Consider the following 15,711-nt stretch of genomic DNA (forward strand, 5'->3'; position numbering starts at 1 on the left):
GTGATATATTTATAAGACTTATACAAAATCATTACCTAGGCCTAAGTTTATTAAAATTTCAAACACAACCAACTGGTATGTTATCCTAATAATTAATCAAGTTAGCCTAACTTATTGAATAAAAAAATAGTTTTGTTTAACTTATACCCTAAATTATGTTTTATTATTATAAGGTAAGGTATAAGGTAATAGGCCATAAGATTTTCTATAAGATGCAAAAGGTAACTTGAATGTTTCGTAATCACAAAATGTATTTAGGGTCCATCTTACTCCTTACAATTGACAACAGTTTAAATTCTATTACCTGACTTTCATAATTACGTATAACATATTTAAATAAAATACGTCATAATAATACTATTATCAATAATAAAAGGTAAGGTCAATTAAATAAAACCCTTCAACATACTTGTACAACACAGATTGTTTTATAAAGATCCAAAATTAACTTATTAGGCAAGGCCTAAATCAATTAGGCTAATTAATTGGTTTCTAGAAATATATCCATCGATTGATCTGACAAACACATTTTGAAATTATTAGTAAATTAGTTATAAAGATTGGGAACCTAAGTTAGTTAGTAAGTTGTATTACTGGTTATTGTAACTCCGCAACATTAATTGGACCGCATTTAGCAGAAGGGAACCAACCCACAAAATTAAATATTTTGAGATATTGTTTGTTTTGTATTTAGGAAATCAATCTGTGTAAAAAAAAATTGTTTCGCTCATCAAAACGACATTAATATAAAAAAAAAAACAAACATAATTTTGTTTGGATTAGAATCCTGTGTATGAATTTCGAAGAAAAGAACCAACATTGGTTCCACAAAAATACTCAATTTCGATTTTTGGAGAAAGGAACTAATCCACTTTAGTTCTGTCCTTACATGTACATGTTACATCCTTACCCATATATCTATTTCAGCAGAAAGGAACCAACCCTAAAACCAGCTGCTACTAGAACAGCTGATGTTTTGTGTGTTGATGGAACCATTGACTGTCTATGATGGCGGTGGGGCACACGGAAGATTTCTCAGGTGCCGTTTGACGTCACTAACTGCTGACGTCACTAACTGCTGCGTCTGAAGAAACAGACAATTTTATAATTTTCTATTATTAAATTAAACTGTCATAACCTAACCAAACTAACCAAACGTGCTGATAATGGAAAAATCGAATAAAGGTTTACTAATCTAAAAAATATTTTTGTTCATAAAATAAAATTATAATTGCCTAAAATTCAGTTTTATAATTTTTAATTATAAAATTAAACTGTAATAACCTGACCAAACCAACCAAACTTGCTGATATGAAAAATTTGTTGATAAAAAGTTAGTGCCGCTGGCGGGATTCGAACCAGCCCAAGTAGCACAAATATGTATATAATACGTATAATTTACCTACCGGCATGGTATAGCTTTTGTATACAATCTGTATAGAAATGTATACAATACAGATTGTATCTGTAAATATGTCCCACCTAAATATGTATTATATGCATATTGTATAAGGATCCAACTACAGATATGATACATATTATACATCTGTATATAATCTGTAAATTTTGATAGAAATTGATGCATACCTTAAATGTATAAAATACATATTTTATACATAGATGATACATATTTGATGCCATATTAATAAAAAGTGGCTCAAAATACAATTGTCATAAAAAATCAATATATAAAATTATATACATTGATTTTTACTAACAGTTTTCTTTGAAGGTTTAATGTTATGGGAGGTGAACTATGTGTCATGAGGGTTGGTGTGTTGTATGATGGTAAAACAATATTTTAAGTCTTCATTAGAAATATGTGTTTTGTGATTTGTCAGGTAAATACCTAATTGATCTAGTTTAGGGACAACCTACTGCTGTTCAGTAGTTTCATCTGAAGCAGGCCCGTAGGACCTCGGGTACGGATCACATCAAGCTCCTAAGGTGAACCAGAGGGGCCCTAGTGAAAGTCTAGAAGGGGAAAGAGCACCTATTACAGTTACTACATCATTACAATACAGTATGCAAAAAATGTAATGTTATATTGTTGGTGTAGGCTAGCTATCAGCATTTATTTTCATATCATAATCAAACCAAAGAATGAGAGAATTATGCAATTTTTGTAGACTTCCTTAAAAATGGTAGTAGCCACAAAAAAACAAATGATTTTACCTTTAAAGAATATGTGTTTTAATGAAGTAGGGAAGATAAAGAATATGGCAACTACCTTAACAAATATTAGACCAAGACAGCTTCAATTTTTTTTAATTATCGTACATTGAAGATTATTTGAGAAAAACTTATTAAATTACCTTGATGAGAATAGGTACCACTTAACAAGCATTTTGGATAGTGCATTTATTTGCATAAAAAAGTAAATAATATGTTAATTATTATATTAGTGTTTATATTACCAAGCATTATTCAGCTGATAATAATTAATAGTAATAACTAGCTTGAATGTTAAGAAGATTAAGTTGAAATAGTTTAGAAAAATAACCTATTATTAATAATAATACAGTATGATTATAACAACTGAAAGTGTAAAAAAAAATACTAACTCACTTCTCACAACTGATGAATAATTTCTAGTTTTTTTAACTGAATCTTATTCTTACATGAAAATGTTGTTTTTTTAGTTTTCCATTTTCCCTGTTGTTTATTTAATGTGAGAAAACAAGAAGGCTAGGCTCAACAAATAATAATAGATTTTGTAGTAACTTTTTAGACCTATTCTAAATTGTGCACAAAAAATACTTGCACAGTAAAAAAAACAAAAAATAAATGCACAAAAATAAAAAAATGAGTAAAAATATTTGTTCAGATGTAATCACAAGTACCCTAATACATTCAAGTATAAAAGTTGTTTTTATAAAATTGTTTCTATTGTTTATTAACACACTTTTTAAAGGAACATATAAATGAAACAATGAAGAAATGTCAAGAAAAAACTATTTAATTAATCATCTGCGGTAGGCCTAAATTTTTATTTTTGACATAAATCCTTGTTCCTGCTTGGCGTAACCATTCGCTGGTTTTTTCTCAAATGTTGTGAGATCGAATGAGGACGGGTGTTGTTGACGAACTACACCTGAAACAAAATTCACACTTGTGTCAATGTCTGTATTCCTGTGTATAAGGTAATATTAGGGTACGCACAAGATTCACGCTTAGAGCAACATATCTTTTGGTAATCAATCCTTTGTTTTCTTGATGGCAAAACTTAGATTAATTCATTTTTAATGTTTTCATTTTTAACATTTTTTTAACACGTTTAGTGCTGACTACATCAATTGATGTAGTCGCGACATGAGCGGCCTACATCAATTGATGTAGTTGCGCAACCCCCTCTACATTAGTTCAGTATGCGCTCAGCCATTGCCGGGGAACGTTAAAATCGTTGCTAGCCCGTAGCTTAGAATGTAAGCTTCATTTTGGTGTAGGTTGGTACTAAAATTTCCCGTAAAATCCCGTCTGACAATGCTTTTGTACCGGTTTTGGGGATTTTCTCTCTTCAAGCCATATTACAAAGCCACTGACTACTGATCCAGGCAGTGCTGCTACCTTTGGGTGTTTTAGGGAACTACGTTCAATCTCGGGGTAACGTAGTACAATCGCCCATGCTCTTTTGTTTTTCGTCAGATTGAAATATTTGAATGCCAATTGCGTTTGCTGTTGGTACGGCACCGCGCCAGGGCATTGCCGCCATTGGCGAGCGCCTGTTGGAATGCCTGCCGCACTGAACGTGTTAAGCAAAATCGTTTTTTTTTTTTAGCTAAACTAACAAGTTGCAATCAAGAAATCAAAGTATTGAAGAGGTTTAAAGAGTACAGTGCAGAAAAAAAGGATAGGTACGGTACATTCTACAGACAAAAAATGTGTGTAACATCATAAATTAATATCATATAGCCTATGATAATTAATTATAAGATGATAAATTAATATAATTAAAATCCATTGATCTAGCCCCTGAACCTTTTTATTGACTAATAATTGTTACGTAACTTTACGCCATACTGCTAAAAATGTATGTAAAGAATAACAAGATGTTTCGCCAGAATGACATTTTCAAGTGGGGGTATGAAGTAAATGTAGGCTACTGTATGACGTATATGTACATACCAATTATTAGTTAAATCATAAAACCTATGATGGTAAAAACAGGGTTAAAAAATAAATTACTTACTTTGGTTGAGTTGACTTTATAGAAAAATAAATAAATGTCAAATATAGGCCTATCATTGAAAGAATAAATAAAAGTAACATTATAAACCAAATGTTAAAAACTTACGGCAAATCAACTGCACCAATGCAGAGTTCTGCAGACTCCACTTCTTTCCTCCTCTTCCTTCCCAACTAAATTCTCTCGCAAGCTCATTTTTGAATAGTCTTACAAGGATCCGTCTTGTTGAGTCCTCAACACTGGCCCCGCCAACCGTGCGAAGATAACTGACCTGAAACACATTATAAAAATGCTTAACTCTTCAACCTCTATTACTATTATATTAGTTTAACAAGTCTGGTGTCTTATAAAAAGCTTTTTTGTTTAAAAGTACGGTATGTTATTATTTTCAACAAGGATGGCAGAAAAGTTTAAGTTTACTAATCTGTTTGTAAGAAGCTTTGATTATAGGACCTTCATTTATAATAAACTAGTGTAGGCCTAGCCTACATGTTGCTCATAATCGGGCAAATGCAAAGAAGTAAAGTAGTGTATTTGGGCCCAGCATTTAGAAAAAGAAACGTTCGAGATTCCATACATTATTTAGCACAACAAAATCAACAGTGGCGTAACAAATCTTTACGGGCCCCCCTGTAAACTTATTTTTTGGGCCCCCCTCTTATGAGTTAATTTAAGACCACCGATTCAACATAGTGAATCGCCCTCCCCCTCCCCACAGAGCTATTTTAGGACCACCGATACAATGATCAAACAGATTAATCATAAAAAGAGTGGTACCCTAAACAAATTAGTGGGTCTCTCTGCCCACCGCCCCCCCCCCCAGCTCCCGGGCACCCCGCATTGCGGGCCCTTCTGTTACGCCACTGAAAATCAACGGGCAAATTATATTTTATACAAAGTTGACTGTGAGTTCAATTCGTAAGTTTTTCCCTTAGCAGGTTCAGTCCCAGCCGTCACACTCCTCTGTATTTTTAGGTTCAGTTATATCTACACTCGGGGGTAAGTTCAGGCCCGCGGTCAGTTATGTGATACGCTATGGGCCCAAGTCATAGTTGCGCCCCCCCCCCCACCCTGCCGACATTGATTTGAATTATAAAATGAATATAGACATTTTATGAGTTGCTTGCGCATCTGCAATATAGGCCTAACAAATATAAGAAGACTCATTGTGTTTACTTTTGATTGTTAATTGAATTACCCGCTTAGTAACTAAAAACGTAAACCATCAATTAAAGTTTAACTGTTACTTACATACCGTACACACTTATATTTCCAATGGTGCGTTCTTAAAAGTAAAATTGGTTTAGTTGTAAAAAAGTGTGAATTACAGTAAAACATAGTTTTAATTTATATAAGTTATAATTGCAAACATTTAAAACTCCAAAAAGTCAATAACGTAAAATGGCTGGTTTTTTCTACATTTTTTTTTTGGCCAACTCGTCAATAACTTAACATCATCAAAGTTCATTTTCAGATTTACCTACATCACTTTCTGTACACATCATCATTTAGGCCCAAATGATTTTAATGACCGTAAAAACTAGGCTACTTATTTTAGGAACTTTTTGTAACACTTTTACCTTACGAATCTTTTATGTCGCCCTCTTTCTAAAATCACTGCCACTTGGTTTTTTGCTCATTTCACAGAAAAAGGGTGTGATATTACAACGTAAAATAACATCCTTCAAACTTAAATAAAATCATAAGCAAAAACACGGCCAGTATCTTTACTTGCTAACAAATTGATACTGTAATAAGTTTCTCGCCATTTGAAAAAAGCAACTGACATTGAGTATAATGAAAAAAGGACATAACAAATTAATAGCCTACAAATAAAGACAGACGATTAAGTATAGTTAATGATAGGCCTAATATACAAACAGTGGCAGTGATGAGTCATGAGTGGAAGACGAAGTGAGGAGGTTTCAGATATTTTCCAATTAGTGTCTGTTACTAGCGCACCCAACAAAACAAAAAAAACTCTTGCGCCCCTGGACCAGGGCCCATTTTTAACCGCGGTACTGGGTAAGTTAAAACTTTCATCCCTAGATCTTAGAAAGACAGCTGTGATGTCATAGGCATATTTGATATACATTTTGATAGCGTTGTTACCCTTCAAAGTGCCATCTATAAATAAATCGTACCCTAGGCTATTATGTGCCAAGCCTTGATAAAAATTACTAAACGTAGGTAGCTGCGATGTTGTTTCATAAGTTAGACCTAAGTTAATCGTAAACAAAAAAAAAAACATACCGGTAGCTAAACCTAACCTAGCCATAACCTACTGATCGCAAACGCGGCACCTTAAGTTATTTGTTTGACATTTCCTTTCGATAGTTTGGAAGGACGTAGGCCTAATTATAAAGCTGCAGCCTTCTGGGGTTACAGTTCCGCAGAGAACCTGCGATCTTATTAAGTTATCAGATCAATAACAATTTATCAATATTTTTATAAATATTAACATAGGCCTAGGCCTAAGTTTAGGCCTAGTTAACTTTAATATTGCATTGACTTTAATTTTCCCAGTTAGCTTATACATTAAGTTATAGGCCTAAGAGGCTAACTTTATGTTTTCTTTTGTTGCTTTTTCATTAAATAGGTTAGGCTATATTTGGCTAGTAAGTTACCGTCTCAGGCTATATTTTGTTTGTGGTTAAATATGCTTATAGGCTAGTTAATATCGATAGAAACGTAGGCAAAACAAATCATAGGTCAATTTGATATTTACATTGGGAAGAAGAATAAACATTTAATTTAACTTACCAAAGATATTTATCATTAAGTCATACATCTGTTCACAGATCACAGGTGCTCTTCGGAACTGTAAGTTAAGTTACCCCCTTCTGGTCTTAAAATATTCATCTGCCTACAAGACTAGGCCTGAATTTTAACATAACCTTACCAATTAACATCATTTTTAGTCTTAACTGTAAGTTAGGCCTAGGCTAACTTATGACAGGTTCTAAGTAACTTAGGCATAAGTTTAGCTACGGTACGGTATTTGTTAAGTAGACCTAGGCCTAGCTTGTCTCCAAGCTAAATTAGTTCAGACCAAGGACATATTGCAATGAATTAGGTCTAGGTTATCTCCTGAAGTTGGCTTCCTTAGTTTTGTAAACTACAGCCTAATTTTTCCCTAAAGAGCCTCCATCCGTAGAGTTTTTAAGGGGTTAGGAAGGCTATTGTAACCTATTTCCACTTATAAAGTATTTAAATTAGATTACCACCATAACAAAACATATGCTAAATCTCTTAATAACTTACAATAACGATAATAATTATTTGTGTAACTTACCTTAACTCAAGTTGGTCGAATCGCCACTGAAGTTAAAAAGTCGAAGATGTAACGCAAATCTTAAAGAATATAAAGTAAAAAGTAACTAATAGACCTATTTAATAAGTAAATAATAACAAAACAACGAATTCTTCACGTGTAACACTGAAAATCAGAAGTAGATGCTCTAGTCTAAACACAGCCACAAGGACAACGTTTGTTGTGAGTTGTGAGACAAAGACATTAGACAAACAATATGGCGGTGGCGGATCGGATCGGATGCTGACCCCCGCTGTTTTGCTCCCATAATGCATCAGCGAACATCGTCGAACCTAAGAAAACGCAGAGACTCGGGTATCTCGCGCGGCAGAATATTTTGTTCATCATCTATGAATATTATAGTATAGTATGTGTTACAAATACATTTTACACAGGATGTTGAAAAAATGCAGGGAAATAAATACAACACTACAATTTTTTTCGTATTTTTCTATTGATATAAAATACATATATTATCTGTATCATCAATACCTTTACTTATTTTACTGCATTCTCGAAAGTTAATTTATGCCCTCAAAACAACATTTAGGTGAAAATTTACACTTTGTTTCTTCATTTTACAGTATTTTATGCAAAATTTATTTTGGATGAAACCGTATTTTCATATTGGTATATAATATGTATATTATCTGTATCATTAATACATATACGTTGGTTATACCTTAATCCCGAATATTTACGTATTATATACATTGCTTGCTACATGGGAGGTCATTCGGATTATCAGCCCGCAACGCTATCCACTGCACCACTGAGGCCGATGGCTCAAAACTGTATCGTTGCGGTATTAGTGTTCCTTAAAGTGACGTCAGCAGTTAGTGACATCAAACGGCACCTGAGAAATCTTCCGTGTGCCGTTTCGTCTATGATGGAGCTGTTTGTTGACTAATTTGTTTTAACTAATATTTCTTAATCAAACAAATTTTATATTTATATAAGAAGAAGTATAATTGTATGAAATAAAATACAATGGTATTGTTATGTAGGCCTTATAACAGAATGGTTTTTGAACCGTTGGCCAATGTGTATGTGCATAGTTTGTTTATTTAACTTTTGTAGTTGTAAGTACCAAGCCTATTGTGATGCTTGTGAAACTAATTTAAAAATGGCAGAATTGCATAATAAATATTATGTAATACAATATTTATTTTTTATCGTAATTGTTTCTTTAATTTGAACCTTTAAAAGATACTGTTTTTAAGAATACATTAACCAAAATTATAAACACAGCAAGAACTTTTTATATTATTGACCAATTTGTTGAATTTCTATTTGTTTTGGGAAAAATTGCAAAAATATTGTTATTGTGCCAGCCATAGTCAGTAACAAGGCTATAAGATCGCGCAACAATCATGACAATCATCACACTCATCCTTCATTCATATTCAGGTTAAAATACCCACTAAGTGAGGTCCCTGTCTTAAAATAGTGATATAGCTGACGTAACCCGCTTCGCTGGGTATTTAAATTAAATAAGAAATTACAGCTTTCGATTTACATTAGCAGACAAAATTCAAAAAGTATAGTAAAAATAATAAATTGTTTATCAGCTGTTGGAAATTAAACACCTTTATGTATGTTCAACTCTTCCCTTTTATTTAGATTTGGGTCCTTAGGAAAAACTAGTTCGAAAAATGAATATGTTACCTCCAATTTTCTCATTGAGACCTTTCATCTAAGTATAAGGTTGATGAATGTCAGACTTATGGTTTTCTCAAAAGTTAATGATAATCGAGGCTTCATAGATAGAAGATAGAGAATGTGTCTTAAAGAACAACTGGCTTTAAAACTAAATGTGCCAAAGAATTTCAGAGAAAAGAATCAACCCTCTAGACCTTTTCTGCTAATTTATATTCCTAGGAATTTTTTAAAAAGCTGAACGGAACCAACCCACAAAAACATAGAATAACAAATTAAATTACAATACCTAAATGTATACCCTTTACACATAAAAAAATCTAGAAAAATAGTAATTCATCAAAACAATTCCTGTATCTCTTGGTTAACAGTGATTTATAGTAATCAATCAAATTTATAGGCTTCTAACTCAAAATTGACCCAGTGTGGGTTGGTTCCTTGCGGCTAACACAGAGATACGCGTCCGGTAACCAGACGTGGATTAGGCGTCCGGTAACCAGACGTGGATTAGGCGTCCGGTAACCAGACGTGGATTAGGCGTCCGGTAGGGGGTCCCGGAACGCCATTACCACAATGATACACGATATTCAGCCATCAGTGTTCGTGGTTCGTGGTGTAGTGGATAGAGTGCTCGACTGATATGCGAGAGGTCCCCGGTTCGAAACCCATCGGTAACTTTAACTTTTTGTCACAGATTTTGCTTTGAATGTAATTTCTTCTTAACTGTACATCTTTTGTTAGAATTTTTGGCATTTATAATTTTATGTTATGAAGAGAATTGAACCTTCATTTGATTTTTTTCACTATCAGCAAGTTTGGTTGGTTAGGTTAGGTTATGACAGTAACTGCCGGACGCCTAATCCACGTCCGGTTACCGGACGCGTATCCTCTGCGTTCTGCTAAAAGCGGTCCAAACAATAACAATAAACATAACCTCAATTAACCACCAAACCAAATCGTTCCGATTCCGATTCCACTGTCCCGGACGCGGTGGTGGGGGGTCCCGAGTCCTGTTTGAATGGAGTCGTCTTTTTTTTAGGAGTTTGATTGAAATTTTGAAATTTACCATCCCACCGAAACGCTCTCCTCCTATCTCGTAGACCTAGGGTACACTGGTACACTAACACTAGTAACACTACAGTACCTCTACCGCTCTACCTCTAACCTTAACAACCGTTAGTAACCTGTAATGTGATTGATTAGTTTATTAACATTTTACAATGTATTATTTGTTATTTATTTCGTTATAAAATATGTTTGGTAATTATTTGGACGTAGTGACTACTCGCAAAAGTGAAATTCTGTTTTTCATAATGACCTAAATTTCACGCTGAATCCGAAAATGACGTTTTTATTTTTCGGAAAATACCGGAAATTCCCGAAAAACGGGAAATTTTTTTTTTACTCAAAATAGGGTACGTCAACCTAATCAAACCTAACCTAACCTAACCTAACCAAGCCTAACCTAACCGATTATTCAGTTTTTTCGCCCTATCTCCGGTGTTTTCATCGGATCAAAAAATGGTTCGTGAAAATCTCGCTTATTTGACGTCGGATCAAAACAATTCTTGCATATTTTTAATCTACACAATATTCCGCGTATTTTTAGTACCCACATGACGTATTTTGAGTAAAATTTTTTTCCCGTTTTTCCCTTTTTTCGGGAATTTCCGGTATTTTCCAAAAAATAAAAACGTCATTTTCGGATTCAGCGTAAAATTTAGGTCATTATGAAAAAAAAAAATTCCCTCTTGCGAGTAGTCACTACGTCCAAATAATTACCATATGTTTTAATGATTTTTTAAAGGAGTTAAACTTATAAAAATATGTTTAAATGATTTTTTAAAGGAGTTAAACTTAGCTAATTTATTATTAGGCCTATTCACATTTACCCTGCAGAATGAGTTTCCTTGCAGAAATCTTAGCCTCTCAAGGTAAGCCTAGTCCTACGCAATCATAACTAACATATGATCATTTTTAGGCCTAAGTTATGTAGGTTTAAATGTTGTCTGTTAAGCCGGGTTTACACTATGTAGCAAAACCTGCTATGTAACATTGTTATAGGCCTATAACCTTTGCTATAAGTTATGGTACAAAAAAGTAACAGACAATTTTAGTGATTCCGGTGCTCGTGCTATAATAGCACAACCTCATTCGCATTCCGTATCGAAAATGTTGTGCCGAAGAGACCTATTTTTGAGTAAAATATTGATAGCTTAGTAAAAAATAAATAAATTTGACAAGTTTGATCAAAATATATCTATAAACAAGCAAACTACAACATTTGACAATATTCTCCATAAGAATATCATGGGAATTTTAAATTTACAATTTTTCAAATTATTTTCGTTACTAATAATTGAACAAAAATACTTTTATATACTAAATTATTTGTTTTTTTAAGCTCTTTAAAAAGGTCTAAAGAGAAATCGGGAAATTTTGTGTTTTGAGGGCCAAAAGTGAAAACAAACCATTTTTTACCCCATAAAACCCCCCGTAAAGCCCCGTTCCCATGGTCCGATCATGCTGGTTCGCGAACTCATCCAAGTTTATCCCGCTTTACACCTTTAAACCAAATTTCATCAAAATCGGATAAAAATTACTCAAGTTATCGCGTTCACGGACGTATATATGTAAGTCTATATATATATACATATATAAAAATTTGAACGAATGGTGTTTCTGGCCTCTGGGGACATCAAAATGAAAAAGTAAATCGGTCCCAGGTCTAGGTCTTACCGTGCCACCTACGGTAATAGCTACTTCCTTATAGGGAATTCGCTAAAAAATAAAATGAAAGCTCAATAGAGCAATGGGGGAATTGGGGCACCATCTTCAAATTGAATGCTTCGAATTTTTCGTCTAGTTCCCCGTAGCCTAAGCAAAACTGCTCGAATGATGGAAAGCTGGCTTTGGATCCTCAACCATCCGATAATTTGGGAGTATAGTTTTCTCCATTTTACAGCCAGGGCTTCGCTTGTTCTCCTCTGAAACACTTCATATTCTTTGTGGGGGACTCCTTTCGTGGAACGTATTAATGGTGTGAAGCTTCCTCTGATGTCTTCGGCTGCTTTGTCATATTTATTGTGTTTCTGAACGGCATGGTTTCGAGATATTGTTCCCCATTCTTGGTTGGCGTAAGAGGGAGCGTCAGCATTAACAATGCGATTATCAAAAAACGCTACTCTCTCAGCCTCCCAAATACCATTAACTTTAAAATCAGCTTTTAAAGCAGGCACATTGTTTGCAGGGTCAGCTTCTCTCATAATAGGCTCGACTTCAACCCCTTTCCAGGCCATATTTGCTATCGCAGCACAGTGGTCTCGATGTTGATCATGCCCATGTTTGATCAATCCTCCTTTTTTACAATTTAAAGCATGTGTAAGATTCATAGGTTGATCACAACCATCACATCGTACTGGTAAATTTCTAAGTGTGCGGCCATAGCGAATTGACAAAGCATCTCTGAATTGATCCGGGGACAAATCCGTATGATCAGATGCACATGGTGTCACAGTTAACCATTGGCTAGTATTCCCTGCTACAATTCTAATTATTGGCTTCTTTTGAGTTCCAGGAAGTTTAGTTAACTTGTTTTGGCTGTGACTGTCATTCATAATGATATTAACTGAGACATTTGTCTCTTTCTGGAACCAAAAGATATTCTTTACAAAATATTTGGGAGACACTCCATCACGTATACAGCCCATCGGGGAGCATACTTTGTTGTGTAGGCTTTATGCTACACAACTCGTTTATACATAACTTATATATACACTAGCTGAGTACCTGTCCTTCGTACGGGGTTGCTGTATAAGTATACAATGCTTATTATTGCAGTTATACTCGTGCTTTGCATTTAAAATGGGAGAGGATATGTTTTAAGAAAATTCGGTTTACTATAATTAACTATAAATAGGAGTATAGCACATCTACCATAGCCATAATGTTCTACCACTTCACCTAAACAATAGAAAGAAGTAAAGTTCTCACGGATTTTTGTTGCTGCTTGGTTCAAATTAGCTGTTGTCATAAATGTATTAAGAACTAATGGTGCTGCACCCTGTTGGTAAACCATATAATATAAACCATATAACCTTTCAATGCTATTGAATGTCATAGAATCAAATTGTGTAGTTGAAACAGCTGGCAAAATTCTTTAATTCCTTTTAAATAAGAATACTCATAAGGTTAACATGGGAAACTCTAGAGCCACTGGGGCAGAGCCCGAAAGGATTTTTGAGGAAAAAATATGCCTATATGTTAATCGGGAATTTGAGCTATCATCATACCAAATTGCAGCACAATCCGACCAGTAGTTAATGTGTGATTGAACTTCAAACAAACAAACAAACACACAAACTTTCACATTTATAATATTAGTAAGATTAATTTGAACGGATAGTCTTTTTGGTCTCTAGGAACCTCAAAACGAAAAAGTAAATCGGTCCAGAGTCCAGGTCTTACCATGAGTACTACGGTAGTGGTATCAATATATTTGTGAAATTTAAGCCCAGTTGGGTCAGTAGTTTTTGTGTTCACCCCGTACTAACAGTCAGACACCACCTCTTCTTTCTATAGGGTAGGCCTAGATAAAGATGGATTGGTACTACATTTATAGTCCGTACATAGGCCTATAGCTACAATGTTTTAAGTTTAGACCTATTGAAGTAATTGGTTGGTAAATCATATGAATATAAACTAGTCTTTTCAGGAGAGGCTGACATGAAGGAACTCAATGGAAAGATTCAAGAAATAAATAAACAAATTTTCTTATTAAAGGAAGAAGTTACATTAACTATGGAAGATATTTATATTAACTACACTTGTGCTCTTGTGGATACAAACCATATGTTGAATAAAACAAAAAATCTAGTAGGTAAAATCAATGATGTGAAGGAACGCATTGATGATCAGGTAAGCATCAATAATATTACTGCTGTTTAATTAATAGTAATCAACCTAGCATTAATTGTAACTATGTAGCCTAGATAGCCAAACGGCTATAGGCCTAGTTCTCGCCTTCAAATCTGAAGGTCGCTGGTTTGACTCCAAACAAGGTCGTAACTGGACTCAGGATGCCATTTTTCATTGGGCTATGTTATCAACACCATCGTCAGCTTCAGGTACATATGTAAAGTTGATCAGTAGTTAACATCGTCAGAAGATAAATACAGTACGAACATGAATAAATACATAAAACAATTAAACATTTAAGAAACAGGCCTGTTCTAACAAAAGATGACCAACTGCACAGGTAGCAAGGGACAGACTAGACCATCCTACAACAGCTGATCCTTGCCCAATATCTCTTTCTCTCTCACACAACTGATAAGCATAAGCTGGTCTAGTCTGTCCCTTGCTACCTGTGTGGTCGTCATCTTTTGTTAGGACAGGCCTGTTTCTTAAATGTTTAATTGTTTTATGTATTTATTCGTGTTCGTACTGTGTTTATCTTCTGACGATGTTAACTACTGATCAACTTTACATATGTACCTGAAGCTGACGATGGTTGTTAACTTTAACACGCAAACATGTCCTGAATTGACATATTTTATTGAGCTGTGATGGGAATACGTAAGTAATTTAGTCTTATATCCTCTTTTAAAACTAAATTTGTTTTATGGATTATGTTTAACAATGTTTCTCTTTGTGGCATCGAAGCCTTAACCCGCAAGAGATCGCATAGCTATCTAAATGACCGGGTTGTTACTTTTTTGCGTACAAATTATATTTATTGGTTGTCGGTATTGTCACCCTTTACCATAACACACCACATTCCAGGAATACTGTGGTCCATTTTTGTCATCCTTCACCTCCTCATTTTAGTCTAGTACTTAGTACGTAGTCTAGTAGTAGCTTTTTGTCATGTACTGGTCGATTCGACTGTGTGCATCTCCTCGTGGTTTGTAAATTAATGCTTATTTTTCTTTTAATTTTTGATTGGCTACAGTTTCAGTTCATTAGTACTACCATTAAATTATGTGCTGAGCCACAGAGAAGTATTTATGTACCTCTCAGTGGCTATGGAATCTAACAAGTGAAGTCTGATTGATAGCCCATTATCGTGTTGAGAGAAATGAGAATGTTGAATGTTTAGTGAAGCTTGTAGGATACTTTCTAAGGCACCTTTCAATGAACCATTGATGAGGGACACGAAAATATTTATGATTAAGACGAATCTTAAAACTTAAAAGGAGTTTTATCTTTCTGTTTCCAAACCAGTTGCTGTAAACCACTATTAATTTACCAAAACCATTTAATTATACTTACATGGCGGTACTCAAAAAAACGCCTAACTAGGACTGCCGGATCACCTGAGCTTGGAGGAGGATGGGCGGTGGTAACAACTAAAGGTACGTTGTAACTGGTGCGGCTGGAACTGCAGTCGTTGGACGATTATCGCTCGGCAATAATCGTTGCAGTAGGCATTGTCACTGGTGCGTTTGTTATACAATCGTTCAGTTAATTCTTGACTGTTGCCGAGTTGAAGTAGGGATAGTGAATTATTAGTTTATAGGCTTTAACAAAATACTATTCATTCATTTGTTAG

The 15,711-nt window shown here is 34.4% G+C and overlaps 1 protein-coding gene and 1 long non-coding RNA gene across 6 annotated transcripts in view; one reads left to right on the forward strand and one right to left on the reverse strand.

The window, feature by feature from the left end:
• Positions 1 to 2,941: 2,941 nt before the first annotated feature.
• On the reverse strand, positions 2,942 to 7,719 carry LOC128983302 (uncharacterized). Its single transcript, XR_008489827.1, has 3 exons — positions 7,482 to 7,719; positions 4,295 to 4,457; positions 2,942 to 3,094 (listed from the first exon to the last, which is right to left on the reverse strand). It is a non-coding gene; the product is annotated as an uncharacterized LOC128983302 (long non-coding RNA).
• Positions 7,720 to 10,288: 2,569 nt separating this feature from the next.
• Positions 10,289 to 15,711, forward strand: part of LOC128982939 (centromere/kinetochore protein zw10 homolog) — a 115,260-nt gene continuing 109,837 nt past the window's right edge. Inside the window, exons 1-3 of one of the 5 annotated variants that reach the window (XM_054402030.1) lie at positions 10,289 to 10,333; positions 11,007 to 11,092; positions 13,864 to 14,075. In XM_054402030.1, the coding sequence (XP_054258005.1) occupies positions 11,059 to 11,092; positions 13,864 to 14,075 (246 nt within the window). In that variant the 5' untranslated portion in view covers positions 10,289 to 10,333; positions 11,007 to 11,058. Of the gene's footprint in view, positions 10,334 to 10,965; positions 11,093 to 13,863; positions 14,076 to 15,711 lie in introns of those variants that run through there. The other 4 variants (XM_054402033.1, XM_054402031.1, XM_054402034.1 and 1 more) reach the window with 4 other exon arrangements.

This window comes from Macrosteles quadrilineatus, unplaced genomic scaffold, assembly GCF_028750875.1.
Source record: "Macrosteles quadrilineatus isolate MER2022 unplaced genomic scaffold, UCM_ALF_1.0 Scaffold_1__1_contigs__length_201487025, whole genome shotgun sequence".
NCBI classification, from domain to species: Eukaryota; Metazoa; Arthropoda; class Insecta; order Hemiptera; family Cicadellidae; genus Macrosteles; species Macrosteles quadrilineatus.